The sequence below is a fragment of the Otolemur garnettii genome, unplaced genomic scaffold (genome assembly GCF_000181295.1).
Source record: "Otolemur garnettii isolate 467f Iridium unplaced genomic scaffold, OtoGar3 scaffold00075, whole genome shotgun sequence".
NCBI classification, from domain to species: Eukaryota; Metazoa; Chordata; class Mammalia; order Primates; family Galagidae; genus Otolemur; species Otolemur garnettii.
In genome coordinates, this window is record NW_003852470.1 from 1,298,498 (window position 1) to 1,318,685 (window position 20,188).

At 51.0% G+C, this 20,188-nt stretch overlaps 1 protein-coding gene across 4 annotated transcripts in view; it reads right to left on the reverse strand.

The window, feature by feature from the left end:
* The window catches only part of JAKMIP3 (Janus kinase and microtubule interacting protein 3), a 58,157-nt gene extending 40,364 nt beyond the window's left edge, over positions 1-17,793 (reverse strand). For all 4 annotated transcript variants that reach the window (XM_023515647.1, XM_023515646.1, XM_003794054.1 and 1 more), the window contains exons 1-2: positions 17,659-17,793; positions 12,634-13,131 (exon numbers count right to left, since the gene is read on the reverse strand). In XM_023515647.1, the coding sequence (XP_023371415.1) occupies positions 12,634-13,131; positions 17,659-17,793 (633 nt within the window). The remainder of the gene's footprint in view (positions 1-12,633; positions 13,132-17,658) is intronic.
* Between the last annotated feature and the right edge of the window lie 2,395 nt (positions 17,794-20,188).

Genomic DNA, 20,188 nt, shown 5'->3' on the forward strand with positions numbered 1-20,188 from the left:
AAAAAAAAAAATAATAATAAATAAATAAATGTTTTTTAAAAATAAATAAATAAAATAAATTTGGGGTCTGAAGCAAAATTGGTAATTTATGATAAAATTTAGGAATGTAAAGACACATTTTTAAATTTCTATTTAACTACAAATGGAATACTACTAAATGTTATAACAGAAAGGAGACAGCCCTATTCAGGACTGGAGAGGGAGAGAGAGAGGGAGGGAGGAAAGTATTAAAAAGAGAAGAAGGGCACAAATCACCAGCATCAGGAATGGAAAAGGAGACATCACTGCAGACCCACAGACACAAAAGGACAGTAATGCAGGATTATGAAAAATTTAATGTCAACAAATTCGAAGATTTATATGAATTGGACATATTCCTTGAACAATCTTTTACCAGACCTGGCACGAGAAAAAATAGAAAATCTGAACCAATTGTGTTTATTAAATAAATTTAAATAATAATTTTAAAACAGACCCTAATAGCCTCACTGGTGAAGTTTTCCAAACATTTGCGGAAAAAAATACACTAATATTGGGCAAATTCATTGAGGGAATAGAAAAAGAGAAATACTCTGAAGTTCTTTTAACGAGGTCAGCTGAAGCTAGAAACTGTAACTTAGCAAGGGCATTATTTAAAAAAAAGAGGGAAAACCCCCAATCCAGTGTATAATTCTATATTAAATCTATTGAAAGGACAATATATTTTGGTCAAGTAAAATTTATTTTAAAAATGAAATGTTGATTTTACATTTAAAAGCTAATTAATAGAACCAATATCATCAATTTAAAACATGATTATCTCAATTTATACAAAAAAGCATTTGATAAATTCCATAGCCATTCATGAAAAAATTCTTAGCAAAATAGGAATAAAAGAAAATTTTGTTAATCTGATAAAGACTATTTCCAACCCTCCCCAACCACACACACAACCGTAAGGCTGCAGCTAAGTCATACTCAGTGGTCAGATAAATAGTTGATACTTACACCCTGAGATTGGGAATAGGGCAGAGTTTTTCACTATCAACACTTTGGTTCAAATTACACCACAGATCTTAACCAGTGCATTAAGTGAAGGAAAATGTATAAGATTAGAAAGGAAGAATTGAAGAGTCTCTGTTCACAGATGACATGATTGTACACATAGAAAGCCTTTAAAAAGTACAAACAGGCTGTTGAATTAATAAATGAACGTAGCAAGCCTGCAAAATACAAGAGAATATTTATTTATTTATTTATTTTTTGAGACAGAGCCTCAAGCTGTCCCCCTGGGTAGAGTGCTGTGGCATCACAGCTCACAGCAACCTCCAACTCCTGGGCTCAAGCAAGTCTCCTGCCCCAGCCTCCCAAATAGCTGGGACCACAGGCACCCACCACAACGCCTGGCTATTTTTTTTTTTTGGTTGCAGCCATCATTGTTGTTTGGCAGCCCGGGCTGGATTCGAACCCGCCACCTTAGGTGTATGTGACTGGCGCCTTAGCCGCTTGAGCCACAGGGTGCGAGCCAGGATACAAGAGAATATTTTAAAAATCAATTATATTTCTATATATCCACAAAGCAACTGGAAAATAGTATAATAGTATTTTAAAACTTTAAAAAGCAATACCATGTACAATGCCATAAAATATTAAACATTTAGGAATAAATGTAACAAAAGATATGCAAGACCTCTACATTGAAACTTACAAACCATTGCTGAGAGAAGGGAAAAGTTATAAAAATAGTGATATACACCATGTTCTTAGGGTTCAAAACAGCAGTTTTTCTGTGGAAACTTATAAGCTTACCTAAAGTTTATTTGGATAAGCAAAAAAATAATATTAAAGAAGAGAAAGGATGGAGAATTTACGCCAGCAGACATCAAGACTGATTAAAGTGTCAGAATTAGGACATCGTGCTAAGGACGCAAAGTGGGAAAATGGACAAAAAGAACATAATCAAGTGTGGAAATAGACCCACCTATTCAGGGTCTTTGGATATAGGACCAGGTGCTACCGCAGTTGGTGGGAAAGGACAGTGTTTTCAAAGGATGGTGCTACGGTGGCTGGAAATTCACATGGTGAACAGGGAAGACGTCCCCTGGCCGCAGACCAGTCGCAAAAACAACATTTGGATGGATCACAGAATTATAGTAAATACGAGGAGAAAACAGCGAGACATCTGAAAAACAACAGCGGAGCACCTTCACAACTTCAGAGTCCGCAAAGGGCTTTCAGACCGGACACAGAAAACACAAAAAAGGAGACTGACAAACTGGGCTTCAGTAAGTGGAAAAAGTTCAGTTCAGCAACAGGTATCGTGAGGAGAATGACTGGGTTAGCCGCAGACGGAGAGACGAATACTGCAGCTTAAAGATGGGCAAAAGACCAGCACAGACATTCACTGTGGCTGATGGGCAGATGCCACCTGGATGCCACCAGGACGCCACCAGGACGCCACTGCTATAAACAAGTGGCGGCTGTGCTATAGGTGAGGGTGCGGCGAGAAGGGGCTCCGTGCGCTGGTGGCTGGGGCTCACACACGTCAGAAAACAGCGGGACCCCTGGCATGAAGCCTCTGCCCTGCTGTGGCCCAACAAGTCCTCTCTCAGACACAGGATGCCCAGGGGACATGATCGCACACGGCCACCCAAAGACATGGCCTCAACATGCACAATAGCCCCACATGGGACACGACCAGAGACCCTCCCAGGAGAATGGGGACACCAGATCCACGCGGGAGCACAGGTGTGCAGAAGCAAGGCCCCAGCCGGGAAGGGGTTTGCAGACGTTCCCGGTCTAGGTGGCGGGTACCCATTCACATGCCCCTCACCATCCCATCTTTCCAAAAGATTGGTGCTTTTACTCTGTAGAAGTTTTCTTCAATTTTCACAGAATGGATAGAAAAATATGTCCTGATGCCCAGGCTTCACTCCTCAGAAATTCTGGGTTCATTGGTCTGGGTACAGCCTGGCATTGGGATTTTTCAAAACTGTCTATTTTCCCAGCTTTTCCCAAGCAGATATCACAGTGAACATCAGAGCCGGAAGCCAGTAGGCAAGGGTCTTACCTCTGAGACACCCTTGCCCTGCCCAGCTAGAGGCACACCTCATAGCAAGGATCAACTCTCCAGGGAGCACGTGATTCTGGGGAGCTGGGCAGCGCCTGGTGAGGGTCCCTGAATCGCAGTCAGTGATTTCACAGCAGAAGCACTGCCAGGAGCCAGGCCTGCGGCTGGGAGAAGGCTGAGGCTACCTTAAATAGCACCACTGTGAAAACAAACTCACCTGGCTCTGGTGGGTCTGTCTGGGGTGATGGGTCTCCTGTACACTCCTCATCACTGATCTGAGGCCAAAGCTGTGGGGACGCAGGACAGGCTGCTCCCACCCACACCCTGAAAAAAGCACTACAGAGAAAGCGACCTTATTTTTATAGCAATCTTTTCACGGGGCTTTGATTACTGCTTTGTGTCAGTATTCCTCATTAATGAGCTGTCTAGACAACTGGGGCTCGTAAGTTTTTGTGGGAAAGGAGGAATTGGTTTTGCCTGTAATTCTGTGGGTGTACAGCGTTCCAGCAGCATCTGGGCTCTTATGTCAGAGAACGCACTTGTGTGTGTGGTGGCTGCATGTGACAACATCTCTCTCAGACCCCACAATAACACTGCTTAAAGGCCCCGCAGCTGCCCCCTGAAGCCTGCCTAGCCCTGTCCCCAGGGAGCATCGCGAGTGGGATGTGACTCAGCTGTCCCCACCTGAGGTCACAGAAGAGTTGGACTGAGAAGGGGAGCGAGAGGCCAGCACCTTGGTCAGAGCACCCACCTTTCTTGCTTCACTCCAGTCGGAGTGGAAACTCCCCCAAAAGCCCCAGAGAGGCCTCCCCAAAAGTGCTGCAGAATCTTCCAAGGTATCAAAATCTCAGGGAGCCTAGAAGTGGTGGGTCCCAGAGCCTGACAGGGAGGTTCTGACTCCATGTTGTTGCCGTAAACCCCCCACCTGGGCACTCTGATACCCGCCCAGTGGAGCAACAGCTCTGACCCCTCAGTCCCACCACTGACTGGACAGGGTGGGGTGTTGCCAAGCCCCTGGATAGCCCCTGGGTGCAGCCACATAGCCCCCATCATGCCCCAGCTCTGCCCTGGCAGCCATAGGGACATGTCATCTGGGGATATCTGTTGGACACCACAGCCCCGGCCTGTGGCCTCCCTCTTGTCTCCCATCCATCTAGCTCTTCTCTGAGCTCCCACCAGGTAACAGCACTTAGGGCCCAGGAGCAAGACAGGAGCTCCTTTGTCCTGAGAGCAGGTGCACCCTAGCTTGGCCCCGGGCTGCCATCCCTGCCCAGGCACAGTCATGCTGTGTGGGCCACCTGAGATGCCCACTGGGTCCTTGAGGCAGCCACAGGCTCCCCTGGCCCACTGGCCCCTTGCCCACTCCTGCAGATGGGCTGGAGCCAGGGCCGTGGCAGGCAGAGGGATAAGTGAGCTGGGCTGATGGCTGCCCTGGGGCTTGGGAATAACCTTCCTCTGACAGCAGCTCCTGGTCAGGGCCCGGGGGAGCCACCATCCTACCCAGATCAAAGGCCCAGACAGCACCCTGCACCCCCATCCTAAAAGAATGCAGCCCTGGCTCTGCACTGCCTCTCAGGCTGGGCCTGGCTGGACCTCACCTCATTCCAGCAGCCTTTTGTCTGGGCCAGGCCTCTATCCCTAGACCTATGCCCAGATACCAGGGCTTGGGCTGCCTTTGATCCACTTTCCTACTCCAGGTCCATCCAGTCTTCCCCAAGCACCTCGCACACCGCGCACCCCACCCCCAGGCTGGCATATCTCAGTGCCCCCACCCCCAGCCAGTGTCCCCTGCACCCCTGCAAGGCTCTCCAGGGGCCTTATCCCACACATTCAGACACCTGCGTAACTGGGCCTGGGGTGTGGCCCCTCCATCTACAGTTAGGCTTAGAAGCCAGAATGCTCTCTGACAAGTGAGGCCCCACTGAGCCAGCATCCCCAGGAAGAGAGGGGCCTGGGCGGTGGCTGGACCTGGCTGCTACATTCATAATGACACCAACTGGCTGTCACTGCAGTTAATGCTCCCAAGCACCTCGCTGGGTATTTCATTACTTTGTTAAATTACACAAAATTAGAATATAAACAGATATGTAGGCAGTTGGGCTGTGGGAACAGGGCCAAGGGGGAACTGACAGGTGCTGTGCCCTTGATGCCACCTTCTGGCAGCAGTGGTCAAGAGCTAGGAGATGAGAGCGTGTCCCCATAGGTGCATGGGGCTGGGCTCCAACAGTGACACCTGGTGGAGGGTGTTGGGTGGACAGAACCCACAGCCAATTTCCTGGCCTACTGGGCTGAATGAGACCCAGAGCTCAGGGACTATTGGTGGGTGGGTGGGTGGGGCGTCTCAAAGGGAAGTATTGCCCTTCTTGCTAAGAAGTCTTCAAGCATTGAATAATAAATAAAGGAGATTCCACAAGGTCATATTTTATAGGAAAAAATGATTAAAGACTTTGGAATAGGCAAAAAAATAAAGATTTTTTTTTTGGAGACAGTCTCGCTTTATTGCCCTCGTTAGAGTGCCATGGCATCACACAGCTCACAGCAACCCCCAACTCCTGGGCTGAGGTGAGTCTCTTGCCTCAGCCTCCTGAGTAGCTGGGACTACAGGAGCCCGCCACAACACCCGGCTATTTTTTGTTGCAGTTAGGCCGGGGCTCGGTTTGAACCCGCCACCCTCAGTGTATGGGGCCAGCCCCCTACCCACTGAGCCACAGGCACCGCCCAATAGATTTTTTTTTTTTTTTTTTTTTTAGAAAACATGCTCCACAGAAAAGTAAAAAAAAATATTTCTGACTTTAATTGGGATGCTAGAGCCTCTGAGGACTGACCAGAAAGGGGCACGCCTTTGTGTGACTAGGCTGTTTTACAAGTTAACTTGGAGAACCTTGTTAGCAATGCAAACATTTTTAGTGTGTACTTGTGCAAATGATTCCTTCCATGGAAATGCAAATGATTTTGTCAGGTAAGGAACAGAACCCTCTTCAGGCCAAATCCTCATTTGAGGCTCGGCGCCTATAGCTCAACCGGCTAAGGCGCCAGCCACGTACACCTAAGGTGGCGGGTTCGAATCCCCAGCCCGGACCCGCCAAACAACAATGACGGCTGCAACCAAAAAATAGCCGGGCGTTGTGGCGGGCGCCTGTGGTCCCAGCTACTTGGGAGGCGGAGGCAGGAGACTCGCTTCAGCCCAGGAGTTGGAGGTTGCTGTGAGCTGTAATGCCACGGCACTCTACCCAGGGGGACAGCTTGAGGCTCTGTCTCAAAAAAAAAAAAAAAAAAAAAAAAAAATCCTCATTTGAATTGGTTGTGATATCCTAATTGTTTCCTTACTAATTAATGAACTAATATAATCTTTGACATGTGTTCGCTGTATATTTGTGTGAGTCATGACTATAATCTGTTAAAAATGTCTCCTTCCACAGTCCAGTTAAAATCCAAATAATAGGCTTGGCGCCTGTGGCTCAAACGGCTAAGGCGCCAGCCACATACACCTAAGGTGGCAGGTTCAAATCCAGCCCGGGCCACCAAACAACAATGACAGCTACAACCAAAAAAATAGCCAGGTGTTGTGGGGGGTGCCTGTAATCCCAGCTACTTGGGAGGCTGAGGCAGGAGACTAGCTTGAGCCCAGGAGTTGGAGGTTGCTGTGAGCTGTAATGCCACAGCACTCTACCCAGGGGGATAGCTTGAGGCTCTGTCTCAAAAAAACAACAAAAAAAAACTTTAGGTCACAAATGATACCATTAAGAATGAGAAAAGGGGACCAGGCATGGTGGCTCACAACTGTAATCCTAACACTGTGAGAGGCTGAGGTGGGTGGATTGCCTGAGTTCAGGAGTTCCAGAAGGGCCTAAGCAAGAGTGAGATACTGCCTATAAAACTGGCCAGGTGGCTTGGCGCCCATAGCACGGTGGTTACAGCGCCAGCCACATGCACCAAGGGTGGCGGGTTCAAACCTGGCCTGGGCCAGCTAAACAACAATGACAACTGCAAAAAAAAAAAAAATTAGGCAGGTGTTGTGGCGGGCACCTATAGTCCCAGCTACTTGAGAGGATAAGGCAAGAGAATCACCTAAGCCCAGGAGTTTGAGGTTGCTGTGAGCTGTGATGACACAGCACTCTACCAAGGGTGACATAGTGAGACTCTGTCGCCAAACATAAAATAAAGTAAAATAAAATAAAATTAGCCAGCCATTGTGGCAGGTGCCTGAAGTCCCAGCTACTCGGGAGGCTGAAGCAAGAGAATCACTGAAGCCCAAGAGTTTGACGTTGTTGTGAGTTCTGACGCCATAGCACTGTACTGAGGGTGACAAAGTAAGATTAAGTAAGACTGGGTCTAAAAAAGAAAAAAATGAGAAAAGATAAACCCAAGTAGAGACTTCAACATTTTTTTTTTTTTTTTTTGCAGTTTTGGCTGGGGCCAGGTTTGAACCTGCCACCCCAGGTATATGGGGCCAGCACCCTATTCCTTGAGTCACAGGCACCACCCAAGACTTCAACTTTTATATAAATTTTGGGATCAGCTTTTTCATGTTTGCAGAAAAACCTGCTGGGATTCTTATAGGCATTTTGTTTGATCTTTCTATTAATTTGAGCAGAATTGTCATCTTATTAATACCGAGTTTCCCAATCAATGAACAAGGTATACCTCTCTATCTATTTGATTCATTGTTAGTTTTTCTCAGCAATTGTTTTGAAGTTTTCAGGATACAAATCTTGACTTCTTTTGTTAAACTTATTCCTAAGAATTTTATTCATTTTTATGCTATTATGAGTGGAATTTAAAAAAATTTACTTTGAATTTTTATTGCTAGCATATATAATATACAGCACAAATATAACTCAGTTTTGCGTATTGATCTCGTATCCTGAAACTTTGCTGAAATCATTTGGTAGATCTAGTATTCTTTTTTTTTTTTTTTTTTTTTTTAATTTTTTGAAACAGAGCCTCAAGCTGTTGCCCTAGGCAGAGTGCATGGTGTTATAGCTCACAGTAACCTCCAACTCTTGGGCTTAAGTGATTCTCTTGCCTCAGCCTCCTGAGTAGCTGGGACTACAGGTGCTCGCCACAATGCCTAGCTATTTTTTGGTTGTAGTTGTTGTTATTTGGCAGGCCCAGGCTGGATTCAAACCCACCAGCTCTGGTGTATGTGGCTGGTGCCCTCGCCACTTGAGCTACAGGCACTGAGCCTCTAGTATTTTTTTGTGTCTTTCCTTTTTATATACAGTTATGCCACTGGTTTAAAAAAAAAAAAAAAGGACACTTTTAATTCTTCCTTTCCAATCTGGTGCCTTTAATTTCTTTCTTTTGCCTTATTGTACTGACTTGAATTTCTCTTTGAAGAAATATTTTTTAAAAGATAAAAGAGAAAATATTCCCAACAAAATGGTAGAATTTCTGCCTGTTTACATGAGAGGCGGCAGCCACAGGGGTACAGCACAAGAGAACTCTGAAGTGACACAGGAAAGGAACTAAACAAAACTTTTAGAAAACAGTAAACTATAATAATGTCCTTGGAAAATTAAGAAGTGGTACCCCATTTATAAAAGAGAGGGGAGTGCCAAGAAATTTTTGTTTCAGAGAGAAATGTTTTTGAGGATTGAATGCACGATGGCAGAAATAAAAAAACTAGACAGAAAAGTTAAGAGAAAGTTGGGGACATTTCCTAGAAAGTAGAACCAAAGTCAATGTTGGAGAGAAAAATAAGAAAATTAGAGTAACAAGTCAGAGGTCCAACATCCGACTCATAGGAGTATTACAAGGAAGTGAGAGAAGAAAATGATTCAGAAAACAGTGCACAGAGGAAGGACACGGTTCCCGTGAGGAAGGGCTCCTGACCACCTGGAGTGTTGGGTGGACAAATGCTGACGTCATAGCTCACACAGCATGCCGGTAACTTACTGGGGTCCAGGTGGGAAGGGAGCAAGTACAGGAATCAGGACACTGACATTTCTCAACAGCAACACCAAGAGTTAGAAGACCATGCAGAAGTGCCTTCAAGTTCCTGATAGAAATGTTTCCCAACCTATAATTCCACATCCAGTTAGAATATCAAGTATGAGGTTAGAATACGTGCATTTCATTGGAATGTTATCTCTCACGCTTTCCATTTCCCGGGAAGCTTCTGGAGAACACCCCATCGAGACAAGCGAGAGGGGTGGGGGTCTCAGGACACAATCCAGGTTGGGGGAGCAGAGAGTTCTAGGAGGGGATCTCCCCAAAAAAGATCTGTCATCCTCAGAATTCTTCATGCTCTATGCTGGGAGGAGATTCACGTTCCCTTGGGAATTCCGGGTGAATTAGTGGCACAGGCACAGAGAATACTAGGTAAATGAAAACGTGAACTCCCGGGAAATAAGCAGATGTACAAGAGAGGTGTGCAATCGCAGGCACTGTGGGCCTCTGGTCACCACGCAGCAGCAGTGACTCAAACAGGAAACATGCCCTTAATCCAGGATGAGTGAGGTCCACTCCACAGTCTCCTTCCCAGCTCTGCACCTCGGAATCTGGCCCTCGACCAACACAACTGCACCCACAGCTCCTGTGCCCCTGCCTCTGGGTGGCTTTGGCCAGTGGGAGGTGTGAAAATCCAGTGAAAGAGGCTGGGAGGGGGGACATTTGCTCCCTGGGCTCTGGGCCAGGATAGGGCTGGCAGCGGCTGGGTCCTGCTCCCGTAGCCCCGTGGCCCCATCTTTACTGCAGGCCTGGAAGCCCCAGTGGCCAGTCCCTGCAGATTCCTGGGACACTGCCTGCACCTTCCTGGACTGCCCTTCATGGAACCTCCTTCCTGAGCTCTCCTGAGTGCTCCTGGGTGCTTCCTACTGAGACCTGGCCAGAGTGACTGAGGAGGAGGCTGAGAGGAGGGCAAGGAAGCCCCAGTGAAGAGTGGCTGTGTCAGGAGAGAACTGGCCAGCACTGAGGACTTCAGTAGAGAGCCCTAAGCATGCAGGTGGAATGGGGACCAAAGACCCCATTCTTTTTTTTTTTTTTTTTTTTGAGACAGAGTTTCAATGTATGTCATCCTCAGTAGAGTGCATCACAGCTCACAGCAACCTTAAACTCTTGGGCTTAAGTGATTCTCTTTCCTCAGCCTCCCAAGCAGCTGGGACTACAGGCACCCACCTCAATACCTGGATATTTTTTTGTTGCAACTGTCATTGGTGTTTTAGCTGGCCAGCTCTGGGTTCAAACCTGCCAGCGCTGGTGCATGTGGCTGGCGCCCTACCTACTAAGCTATGGGCACTGCAGAAGACTCCATTCTTGGCAAGGGAAAACACCCCCCAGAAAAAGGGAAAATAAGAAAGTAAGCTGAGCAAGTTAGAACAAAGGAAAGTCAGCTAGTTTACCTTTAAACCAGCTGCTGTTAAATTTCTTATCTGAGCAAATTTCCTTCTTTTCCTGGAAGCCTGGCCTGTAGGGGACACAGCTTGCAATCGCCCCTGCTGGGTCTATAAGCACTTTGAAGGAATAATGGCCACAGAGGAAGCTGTGTGCAAGGTCTAGCAAGAAACATTAACTAGGCCATCCCCCAACCAGTCAATAGCCAAAGCAAATGCCCAGTGGAGATCTGTATTATGGCTGGGGCAGAGATCAAGGGAACAGATAGAGCCCTGAAATACAGGCAGGAGGGCTTATATCCCTTATCACAGAGGAAGATACCTCTGTGGTGGTAATGAGGAAAATTCCTCCCTCCCACCAATTCTTCAGAGGAGATTGACTCCAGTGGCATTTTACTCCAAGGTGAACTAGTGGATATTAACACCCCCCTAGGTATCTGTGTGTGACCACAGACAGGGGGCTGCCCCCACACAAGGCTTAGATTCTAGATTTCAAGACTGCTCAGACCCTTAAAGTTAATGATTATAGAAACAATAGGAGCTGATATGCTCACTCAGAGAAACTGCTGACATCTTTGTTCTCTTCCTCATCTTACCCTCTGGGATAATAAGCAAATAGCCTTCAAAAAAAAGTGTCAAGTGGAACTGACACTCGAGGCCACCCACTGGAACCCCACAAATAGGCGGTGGTCCCTGTGGTCCTACCTTTGAAAATTCTGTTCTGTGTGTCTTGTCTCTTTCTCTTGTCGTTTCTGACTACATTTTTCCAGTTGACAGTAACCAGATCCACAGGTCTTAAGGACCCTGCCCTGTGGGTGGTGCCTGGCAAAGCATGTTTCTGAAATTTTGGAATAAAATCTAAAACAACCAGCTGGAGGAGGTTCAAGTTAGTTGCCTGTGGGGGCCCAAACCAGGGGTATGAGGGAAGTCCAGGGAGCTGCTGTGTTGTAAATCTTTGTTTAAGAAAATAAGGTTGGCTTCCTTATCGCAGATGGAAGGGCTGCATGAGCCTGGGCAGTGAATGCCAACTGTCCTTTCCCTTCCCAGGACAGTCCAGGCTGCCTCCTTCCTATCCCTGCACAGGACAGCAGGTGCAGAGTCACACGACGTCCTGTTAGGATGCACCCAGGCCTCACTAGGGGTGTCCTGGGACAGATCCTTGGTTGTCAAGGGTGATGACATCATAGGCCCAGGGTGGATGGGGACTCTCATGGGTAGGTTGGAACTGGGACACTCTGGGGAGAGGCAGGGTCCTCAGGGTTGGGGGGCACCCACACGTACACCACAGCAAAGTCGCATTTACTTCTCAACTCCTTCCTGGCGGTGGGTCCAGAGGACCTGCGCCTTTCTGGAAAGCTGGTGTGGCAGTATACTGGAGGTAATCTCAGAAACCAGAGGCCAGTATAGCAGGGGCACATGGCTGTACCTCAGCACAGCCAGGCCACCTGGAGGGATCACTGAGCCCCACTAATGAGCAGAGGGGCTCTTGGCCCTGAGAAACATGGGAACAAGGTGCAGGGCACCCGCATCCATGTCAGCAAATTATGGAACATCCACTCACCAAGGGGTGAGGAGTGTGGGCACCACCCACCCGCACAGGTCAGATGTTCTCTTTGACTCATCACAGGTGGCCTCTGAGGGTGCAGACTCTGCAGATGCCTTGAGGCATCCCTGGCTTCTGGGACTATTCAGATGCACCAGATGAAGCCATAATGTTTGACCACACTGACCAACAGAACTGGTGATCTTGTGTTGCCCTGGTCTGAGAGCACCCAGGGGTACCACATGGCCCAGGGGCCACCGGGTCTGGCTCCTCTGGATCCAGTGTGGCTCTGGTTAAGACAGGTGATGCCTACCATCGAAACACAGGGCCCTGCTTGGCTTTGTGTATAACCTGGGATGTGATGAGGGGAGCCCTTTCATACACCCCTTGAGGAAATAGGGAATATTCTAGAGCAACAGTTCTCAACCTGTGAGTCGCAACCCACAGGAACTGTATTAAAGGGCCAGAGCATTAGGAAGGTTGAGAGCCACTGCTCTAGAGAGTTAGAAAGGGGCCCTGTCGGTATTGGGAGAGGGCAATCAGGGTCATGCCAGCCTGTGAGTTCTGAACTGCAGCCTCAGTCTCTGGGCTCCCCAGAGCCCACAGGGATGGCATGAGGGGCGTAAGCTACCTGTGCTCAGACAGCAGCAGGCAGTGAAGCCAGAGCCCCCAGTAGCCCTGCCCACCCCGCCCCGCCCGCCACATACCAGCCTGCGGATCTCCCGCTCACACTCCTTCTTGATGCGGCCTATCTCCTCCTGGTGCAGGTGGTACACGCTGCGGATCTCTGCAGCCTTGATCTTGTCCGCCTGCATTACCAGCGTCAGGGCCTCCTCCACCTGCTTCTTGGCGCCCTTGAGCTCCGAGATCTCCTGCTGCATCTTGACCTTCTCCACCTCGAAGCCCCTCTTGACCTCCTCCTTGGCCTCCGACAGGAGCACAGTCTTGACCTTGTCAGGGCCGCTGTCCCGCAGGGCGTGTAGCAGCGCCTGCAGCCGCTGGTTCTCGTTGTCCTTGATCTTGATGACCCTGAGCAGCTCAGCCTCATGCTGCCGCAGCAGCGTCTCACGCACAGCCTGCAGCTCCTTCATCTTCTCCTCGTGCAGCTTGGTCTTGAGCTCCGTGAGCCCCACGGCCGCCTTGTGCTGCTCATGCTCACGCACCTGTCGCAGCTCCTGGTTCTTCTCACGCTCCACTCTGCTGACCTGAAAGGCAAGGGCGACACTCGGGGTAGCAGGGGCGCCAGCCACTGGGAGGACCGCTTGGGGGACTCTTTTCCATTCTAAAATCTCCCCTTAAAATGTCTATTATGAGAGCATTTCAAAATGTATATGAAAACAGCACACTGTGGCTCAAGTGGCTAAGGCGCCAGCCACATACACCTAACGTGGTGGGTTCGAATACAGCCTGGGCCCGCCAAACAACAATGACGGCTGCAACCAAAACAAAAAATAGCCAGGCGTTGTGGCGGGTGCCTGTGGTCCCAGCAACTTGGGAGGCTGAGGCAAGAGACTCACTTGAGCCCAGGAGCTGGAGGTTGCTGTGAGCTGTGCCACGGCACTCTACCCAGGGGGATAGCTTGAGGCTCTGTCTCAAAAAAAAAAGAAGAAAAAAGAAAAAAGAAAAGAAAACAGCACACTGTACCCCATGATTACATTAATGTACACAGTTATGCTATAAGAAATAAAAAGAAAAGTAAAATAAATAAATAAATAATAAAAAGTCTATTAAAGGCAGAGCCCGGGCAGTGCCTGTGGCTCAAGGAGTAGGGTGTCAGTCTCATAGGGGGTGGCGGGTTCAAGCCTGGCCCCTGCCAAAACTGCAAAAAAATAATAATAATAATTAAAATAAAGGCAGAGCCCAAGCTGACTGATGGAGAGTATGAGTGTGCAGTCCTGGGCACTCCAAGAACTTGGGTGTGGGCATCACCAGCCTGGAGCATCCGCCCTTAACACAAAGTCCCTGAAGCCTGTGCCCCAACTCCTAGCACAATTCATGCTGGGAGGCAGAGCCCAGACCACTTATACAAATTTGCTAGGTGGGTGGGAGATTTCCTTTGGACACAGCCCCACATGGATGTCCAATGGGAATCTGCACAGTGACATGTCCAGAACAGAGCCCTAGTGTCCTCCTAGCGCTCCAGCCCGGTGCTCCCACACAGATGGGAAGGGAAGCCCCACCATCAAACTCAGGCCTAAACACAGGAGCTGTCCTGCACCCACCATCCACCCTCATACTCTGTACTGGCTCTGCCCACATGGCCTGGCCTCTCAGCCTGTGTCCACCTACAGCTGCCACCCTTGGCCAAGGCACAGATCTCTGAGAGGGCCCCTCCCACAGCAGCCAGATGATTTTTTTTAAATGTCAGTACACTTTAAATGTATAAATATACTTATGACATATAATATATAGCTGTATGTCAGATCATGGCCAGGTCCAAGGTCTTCAAGGCCTCACCATGCCTGGAGAGTACCCAGGTTCCCTGCCACGGCACAGCAGGAGGCCCAGTGATCTGCCCTCTGTTTACCTGGATGACCAGCCACACCATGGCAGGAGGCTCAGATGTCTGCCCCTCATCGGCCCAGATGACCAGCCCCACCACAGAAGGAGGCCCACTGGTCTGCCCCCTATTTGCCCAGGAGACAGCTCCCCTACTGTCATCGACAGCGCCCCTTCCACTGAAGTATCCTGTCCAGATAAATATCATTTCTACCCCTACCCTGACCCCACCTGCAGGGCCTGCACCTGACCTCTGTGGACCTATCCTGCCGCCCTCCCAGTGCTCTGGTGAGCCACACTCAGCCCCACATTTCTTGAAGATCCACCTGGCATCCCCTGTCCTCAGAGTCTCCGAGGCTCTAAGGCCTCCTGTCCTGCTCAGTGGCCATCCCAGGCCCATCTGACCATCTGCTGGCTCCTCCCCTCCTCCCTGTCCCGTCCTGTCCCCGCCCCTACTCCCTGTCCCATGCACACAGCTGTCCAGCACATACTTGCTGAGAGGAGCTCAATAGGAAGCCCAGACTCCCATGGGGATCTCCCACCTACACCTCAGAACCAGGATCTTGTGTGACTTTGTGGGTGCTCCATAAAAGGTGGGTTTACTGGTGGGGGTACTCTCTCTGCTCCCTGCATCAGCTCCTCTCCACAGTTAGAGGTGTTCCTGAAGCTGGTGGCATGGCCTGAAAGGGGACCGGAGCAGGCCAGAGCTGGGCCCAGGAGAACTGACCAGGGCCAGAGCCTTCAAATCCACAACCACACACGACTATGTGCCGTGATGTTCTTCTGCTGTAAAGGAGCCCACAGTTGGCTTTCTCTACGACAGCTCACTTTGACAGGGCTCCTTTTACCCTTCCGCCTTCCAGCCCTCCTAGGAAGACAAGAGGGTCCATCCAGACAGATCTGTCACCTGTTGACAAACACCCGACTCAGCAGGACTCCGCCTGGGCAGGCCCTGCTGATCCAGATGAGCAGACGTCAGAGTCCCTTGCTGGATGTCTGCAGAAACAGGCAGTGCTGTGCTAGCCATGAACCTGGTGGCCTAATGTGCAGGGGGGGGGGGGTCCCTGTAGCTTTCAGGAGCAGCAGTCTCTCCCCCACTCGAGCCTGGTGAAGACTCGCTGATCTGGGACCTGGAGCTTACCCCTGGAGTCAGCTGGACATCCCCGTAGGCCCTGTGTCCTCCACGGCCTGGAATGCACTGCCAAACCTCAAACATGGACACACAGACCCTCTCACATCAGCAGTGCCACCACCCACGAGAACATGTCCAACGAGGACCTCGCACACAGGCAGGCAGCTGTCTTGGCAGAAAAATGGGAGCAGCCTGACTGCCATCAACAGGCCCACACCTGAGTACACGTAACTAAAATGAATGGGCCCCGAGTGGTGCCGTCATGCCACCCAGGACCATCTCCAGGAGCGCCTGCCTGCAGCTAGGCACAAGGAAGACGGGGAGCCCCATGGAGAGGGTACAATATGGCATAAGAAGGGGAGCTCTGGCCCACGTGCTCAGGAACCATAGCTTGAGCCCCTCTGGGGAGGGGTCTGGGGACAGGGCTCCCACGGGAGGCTTCTCATCATGTGCCTTTCCTTTGGTTCCTTCTGAGTTTTGTGCTCAGAGGGCACATTGTCTTGTCCAAAAATAAACATGGACTGCAGGACAGACAAAAGGGTCTGCATGGCAGCCCTGGGACTCCCTCCTGTGCCTGGAGAGCCCTCAAGCCCACCAGGCTCAAGCCGACAAGTGAGGAGAGAAGAGCCCCTCAGGAGGCTGCCATGTGGACGCATTTGGGCAAAAGCTCACATAACACATGTGAGACTCAGCTGTAACTGAAAACACGCGTGATGTCCTGTTACCAGGCGGGCCCCGACTCCAGCCCTGAACTCAGTGATTTCCACCAGGTGGTGTTTCTTTGCATTGAAAAGATAATTGTGATATTTTTACTGAATAAAACAAGGGGTTTCACTCTTGCTGAGCACTAAGCAAGTCCTCTCTTCTCCTCTTTCACCTGCGAACGGGGCAGCAGGAAGGCAAGAGCCAGGCCCAGGACGTCATTGTGGCCGGACCCCAGTCTCAGCCTGGGGACTTTGTGCCTGACCTTGTGCTCTAACCAGGCGGCGAGTCCAGGTATCCCTGGGCACCTGGTGCAGAGAAGGTGCTAGATGCACATCTGCCAATGTCATCACTGTGCCCATGGCCTGGGCCCCGAGGATGGGGCTCCTCAGTACTGCCAGACTGTGGTGCTGCCCTGGGCCCCGTGCAGAGAGGAGGGCAAGAGGGGAAGTGGTGAGGACAGGGGCCCTACAGGGTTTCGAGCCTATGGGCCTCTCCATGGACAACACGTGAGTCAGAACGTACGGCTGTGCCCTAATCCAGCTTTATGTAGGGACACTGAACCCTGAATGTCACATGATCATTGTGCATCACAACTTCTGCGCAACCAGGGGTTACATTACAGGAGGCTGGGTGGCTCAGAGTTTTGGCAACTGCCAAACTAGTCTGACTCCTGCGCACCACCAGCCCCCTACTTCCCAGACGGACGACCCCCCAGCCAGGGGCCCAGTAGCACCAGCTGGAAGGGCCCACCCTGCCTCCTGCTACTCCCACAAGACACATTCTACTTAGCCTCTCCTTCTAGGAGTTCTCACACAGTTCCTGGGGGGAGCACAAAAGTCATACCAGAGGTGAAAGGAAGTTCAGACTGGCAGTGGCCCACCCCAGGGTATGGCCTGGTGCTGAGGGAGTCTGTCCCCAGACAGGCATCTCCTCCTCAGAGGCCCCTCTGCTGCCAGCACAGCTCAGCTCTCCCTGCAGGCTTTGAGGACCCCAAAGTGCTGGACGTGAGGCTGCAGCCATCACAGACTTGCCCAACAGGAGACTGTGGGTCCCTGGACTTTACCACCCGCTCCAGGCTCGCCCAGCACCTCCCACTTGGGGAACCAGTGCTGCTCCTCCCAACAGGAGGCTCAAGGAGCCAGACCTGCCTCTGTTTCAGCTCAGCTCCAGTGAGGGGCATCCAGCAGACGCAGGGGGTCGCCTCCAGGGAGGGCTTTTTGACAGAGCCCCCGGCACTGAGGTCCCCCCGTGCATGCCTGTTCAGGAGTCACCTTGGGCTCGGAGGCATGGCGCCCCTCCCCACCAGACCCTTGACTCTCCCCAGTGCTGCCCCCCAGCCCCAGCCCCTGGGGTCTGTCCTGAGCAGCTGCCCCTCTGAGCAGGGCCAGGAACCCACCTTGCTCTTCTCCTGCTGCAGCTCAATCTGGATGTCGGTGAGCTTGGCTCGCAGCTCCTCGTTGGCCGCCTGCAGCGCCGCCAGAGCCTCCACCTTGTCCCCCTTGGCTCGGCTGCCTGAGCCCTTCTTAGACATGGTGGCTGGATGGCGGGTGGGACCCGGGGCGGGATGCTCCCTCTGGGTTGGGGTGTCTGTGCCAAGCTCCAGCGGACGTCACCTCAGCTGTTGTGCACTACATCTTCTCACTCACCTGTGGGGAAAGCACAGCTCAGGTGAACAGATGGCTCCTGGAGAGCCACAGGGGCCTGGGCCTGGACGCTGGTGAGACTGCACACACCAGGGAGCCGGCCCCAGACCACAGAGCCGCCTACCCTGACGGTGTCCCCACACTGGGACCCCACACGTGAGAGCATGTCTCCTTGCCTAGCACATAACGAGCACTTGGTCAATGTTAATTCTTTTCCCTCCTAGGAATAAGAGGTCGGCTTCTCACATTAAGCCCAGAATTGCATACATGCATTGCCATGCAATATGATGGCAATGGTGGGTCTGAACCACGAGCTCCCCAGATGGTGGGTTGGGGACTGTGGCCCCAGGCTCCTCCACAGGGACCCACAAACTGTGTCTAGGAAACACCCACAAGCACTAGAAACAGGGTCCTGGTGGCATCTGCACTCCTTGGCAGCATGGCTCACGACAGCCAGAGGGGAAATGGCCTATGTCCACCCAACAATTGACGGTTAAACAAAACATGGATTCCATGGAATGGAACATTGTTCAGCCTTAAAGGAATGAAGTCAAACTCGTGGGTGAATCTTGAAGATACAGTGTTAGGTGTAGTCACCAATCACAGGGACCAATCTGTATGAGTCGGGGTTTAGAAACACACTCGGTCTCTAATGTGGCCATAGGGAGGAGGATGGGGGCTGTCAGGGGCTGGGAGAAGAGGAATGGGGAGTCTGTTTAACGGGGACAGACTTTCAGGTTTCCAAGATGAAGGAGTCGTAGAGATCTGTTGTGTAACAATGAGGATATAGTCAACACTACTGAACTATACAATTAAGCATGGCTTGCTGGTAAATGTTTTGTTATGTGTTAGGGCTAGCATGTTAAAAAAATTTAAAAATAAAAAAACTTCCTCCAGAAGTGAGGTACACCCCACAGGCTTCCACATGTAAATTTGGGACAGATGAGGGGGCAGCAACATTCAGTCCGTGCCCCCTCCAAGTTGGAGAGCAAGGCGTCACGGCATTTTACATGTGACCTGAGGAGCCACTGCCTTCCTGAGGACTGGGAGTCACGTCTTCTGTGCCTCCAACTCTGCTTCCATCTCTAAAGGAATCTACACTTAGCTGTTAGGTGTGCTTTCTGGCATGAAATGAGGGGTGCCATTTCTGAAAACACCCAGTAGAGGACGTTATAGCTTGGTCGTGTCCTTCAAAACTCATATTTTGAAGTCTTAACCCCCAGTATCTCAGGATGCGACTTTATCTGGAAACAGGGCCCTTGCAGATGAAATCAGTTAAGAGAAGGTCATCCCAATGTCAGGGGCCCAATACAACATGTGAGGGTCCAACAAGCAGGGGAAACGGGGCACAGAGACGACTTGCACAGGGAAACTATCACGTGAAGACTGGCTTCTGCTGCCACAGGCCACAGGACTCCAGTGGCCAGGAAGGAGCCTGGACGGGGCTCCCTGTGACCTCAGGGGAATGTGGCCTCACTGGCACCCCAATGGTGGACTGCTGGCCCCCAGGAGTTTCTGCTGCTTAACCACTGGGTTTGTGGCAGTTTGTTAGAGCAGGTATGGGAAGCCAGAACAGAGAAAAAGGCAGAAAGGAACCAGAGAGACGTGGGGACCCTCCCAGTAAGGATGACAAGAAGGGACGTGGGGACCCTCCCTGGAAGGGTGACAAGAAGAGACGTGGGGACCCTCCCTGGAAGGGTGATGATGGCTGAGACCAGATGATGCTGGTCTCCCAGAGACCCTCAGGCTGAGCACGGCCCCCTGTACCTGGCAGACGGGAGCTGTGATGTTTCTGCCCCCACTCTTCCTGGGAGGAGGGACGCAGAGTGAACATGCTGGAAAGAGGTTTATCCCCAGGGGACTCAGGCACTGGGAGCAGCTTACACACACACCCAGCCGTCAAGGGCCTGGGGCTGGAGGAGGTGGGTAGGCCTGGCCCAGCCCTGCTAGGCACTGCTGGGCACTACTGTGCACAGACCTGGCCAGGGCAGAAGCTGGGCCCACAAGTACCATCAAGGGAACCTCGAATTTCCCCTCCCCCTGTCCCTCTCCAGGAAGATGCAACCCCAGCAGGATATTGGGCGCCAAGAGTCCCTGAGCCAGGGGACTCTGGGCCGTCTGCCCTCCCCGGGATGGCAGAATTCTGGGACCATGTTTCCAAGAAAGAGGTAGGCTGAGCCATGCCCAGGGTGAGATCCCACAGCTTAGACAGAAGGTCTAGTTTGTCAAGACTGTGGCCTCCACAGACACCCATGGACACAGAGCACATGGATGGGGCGTGGA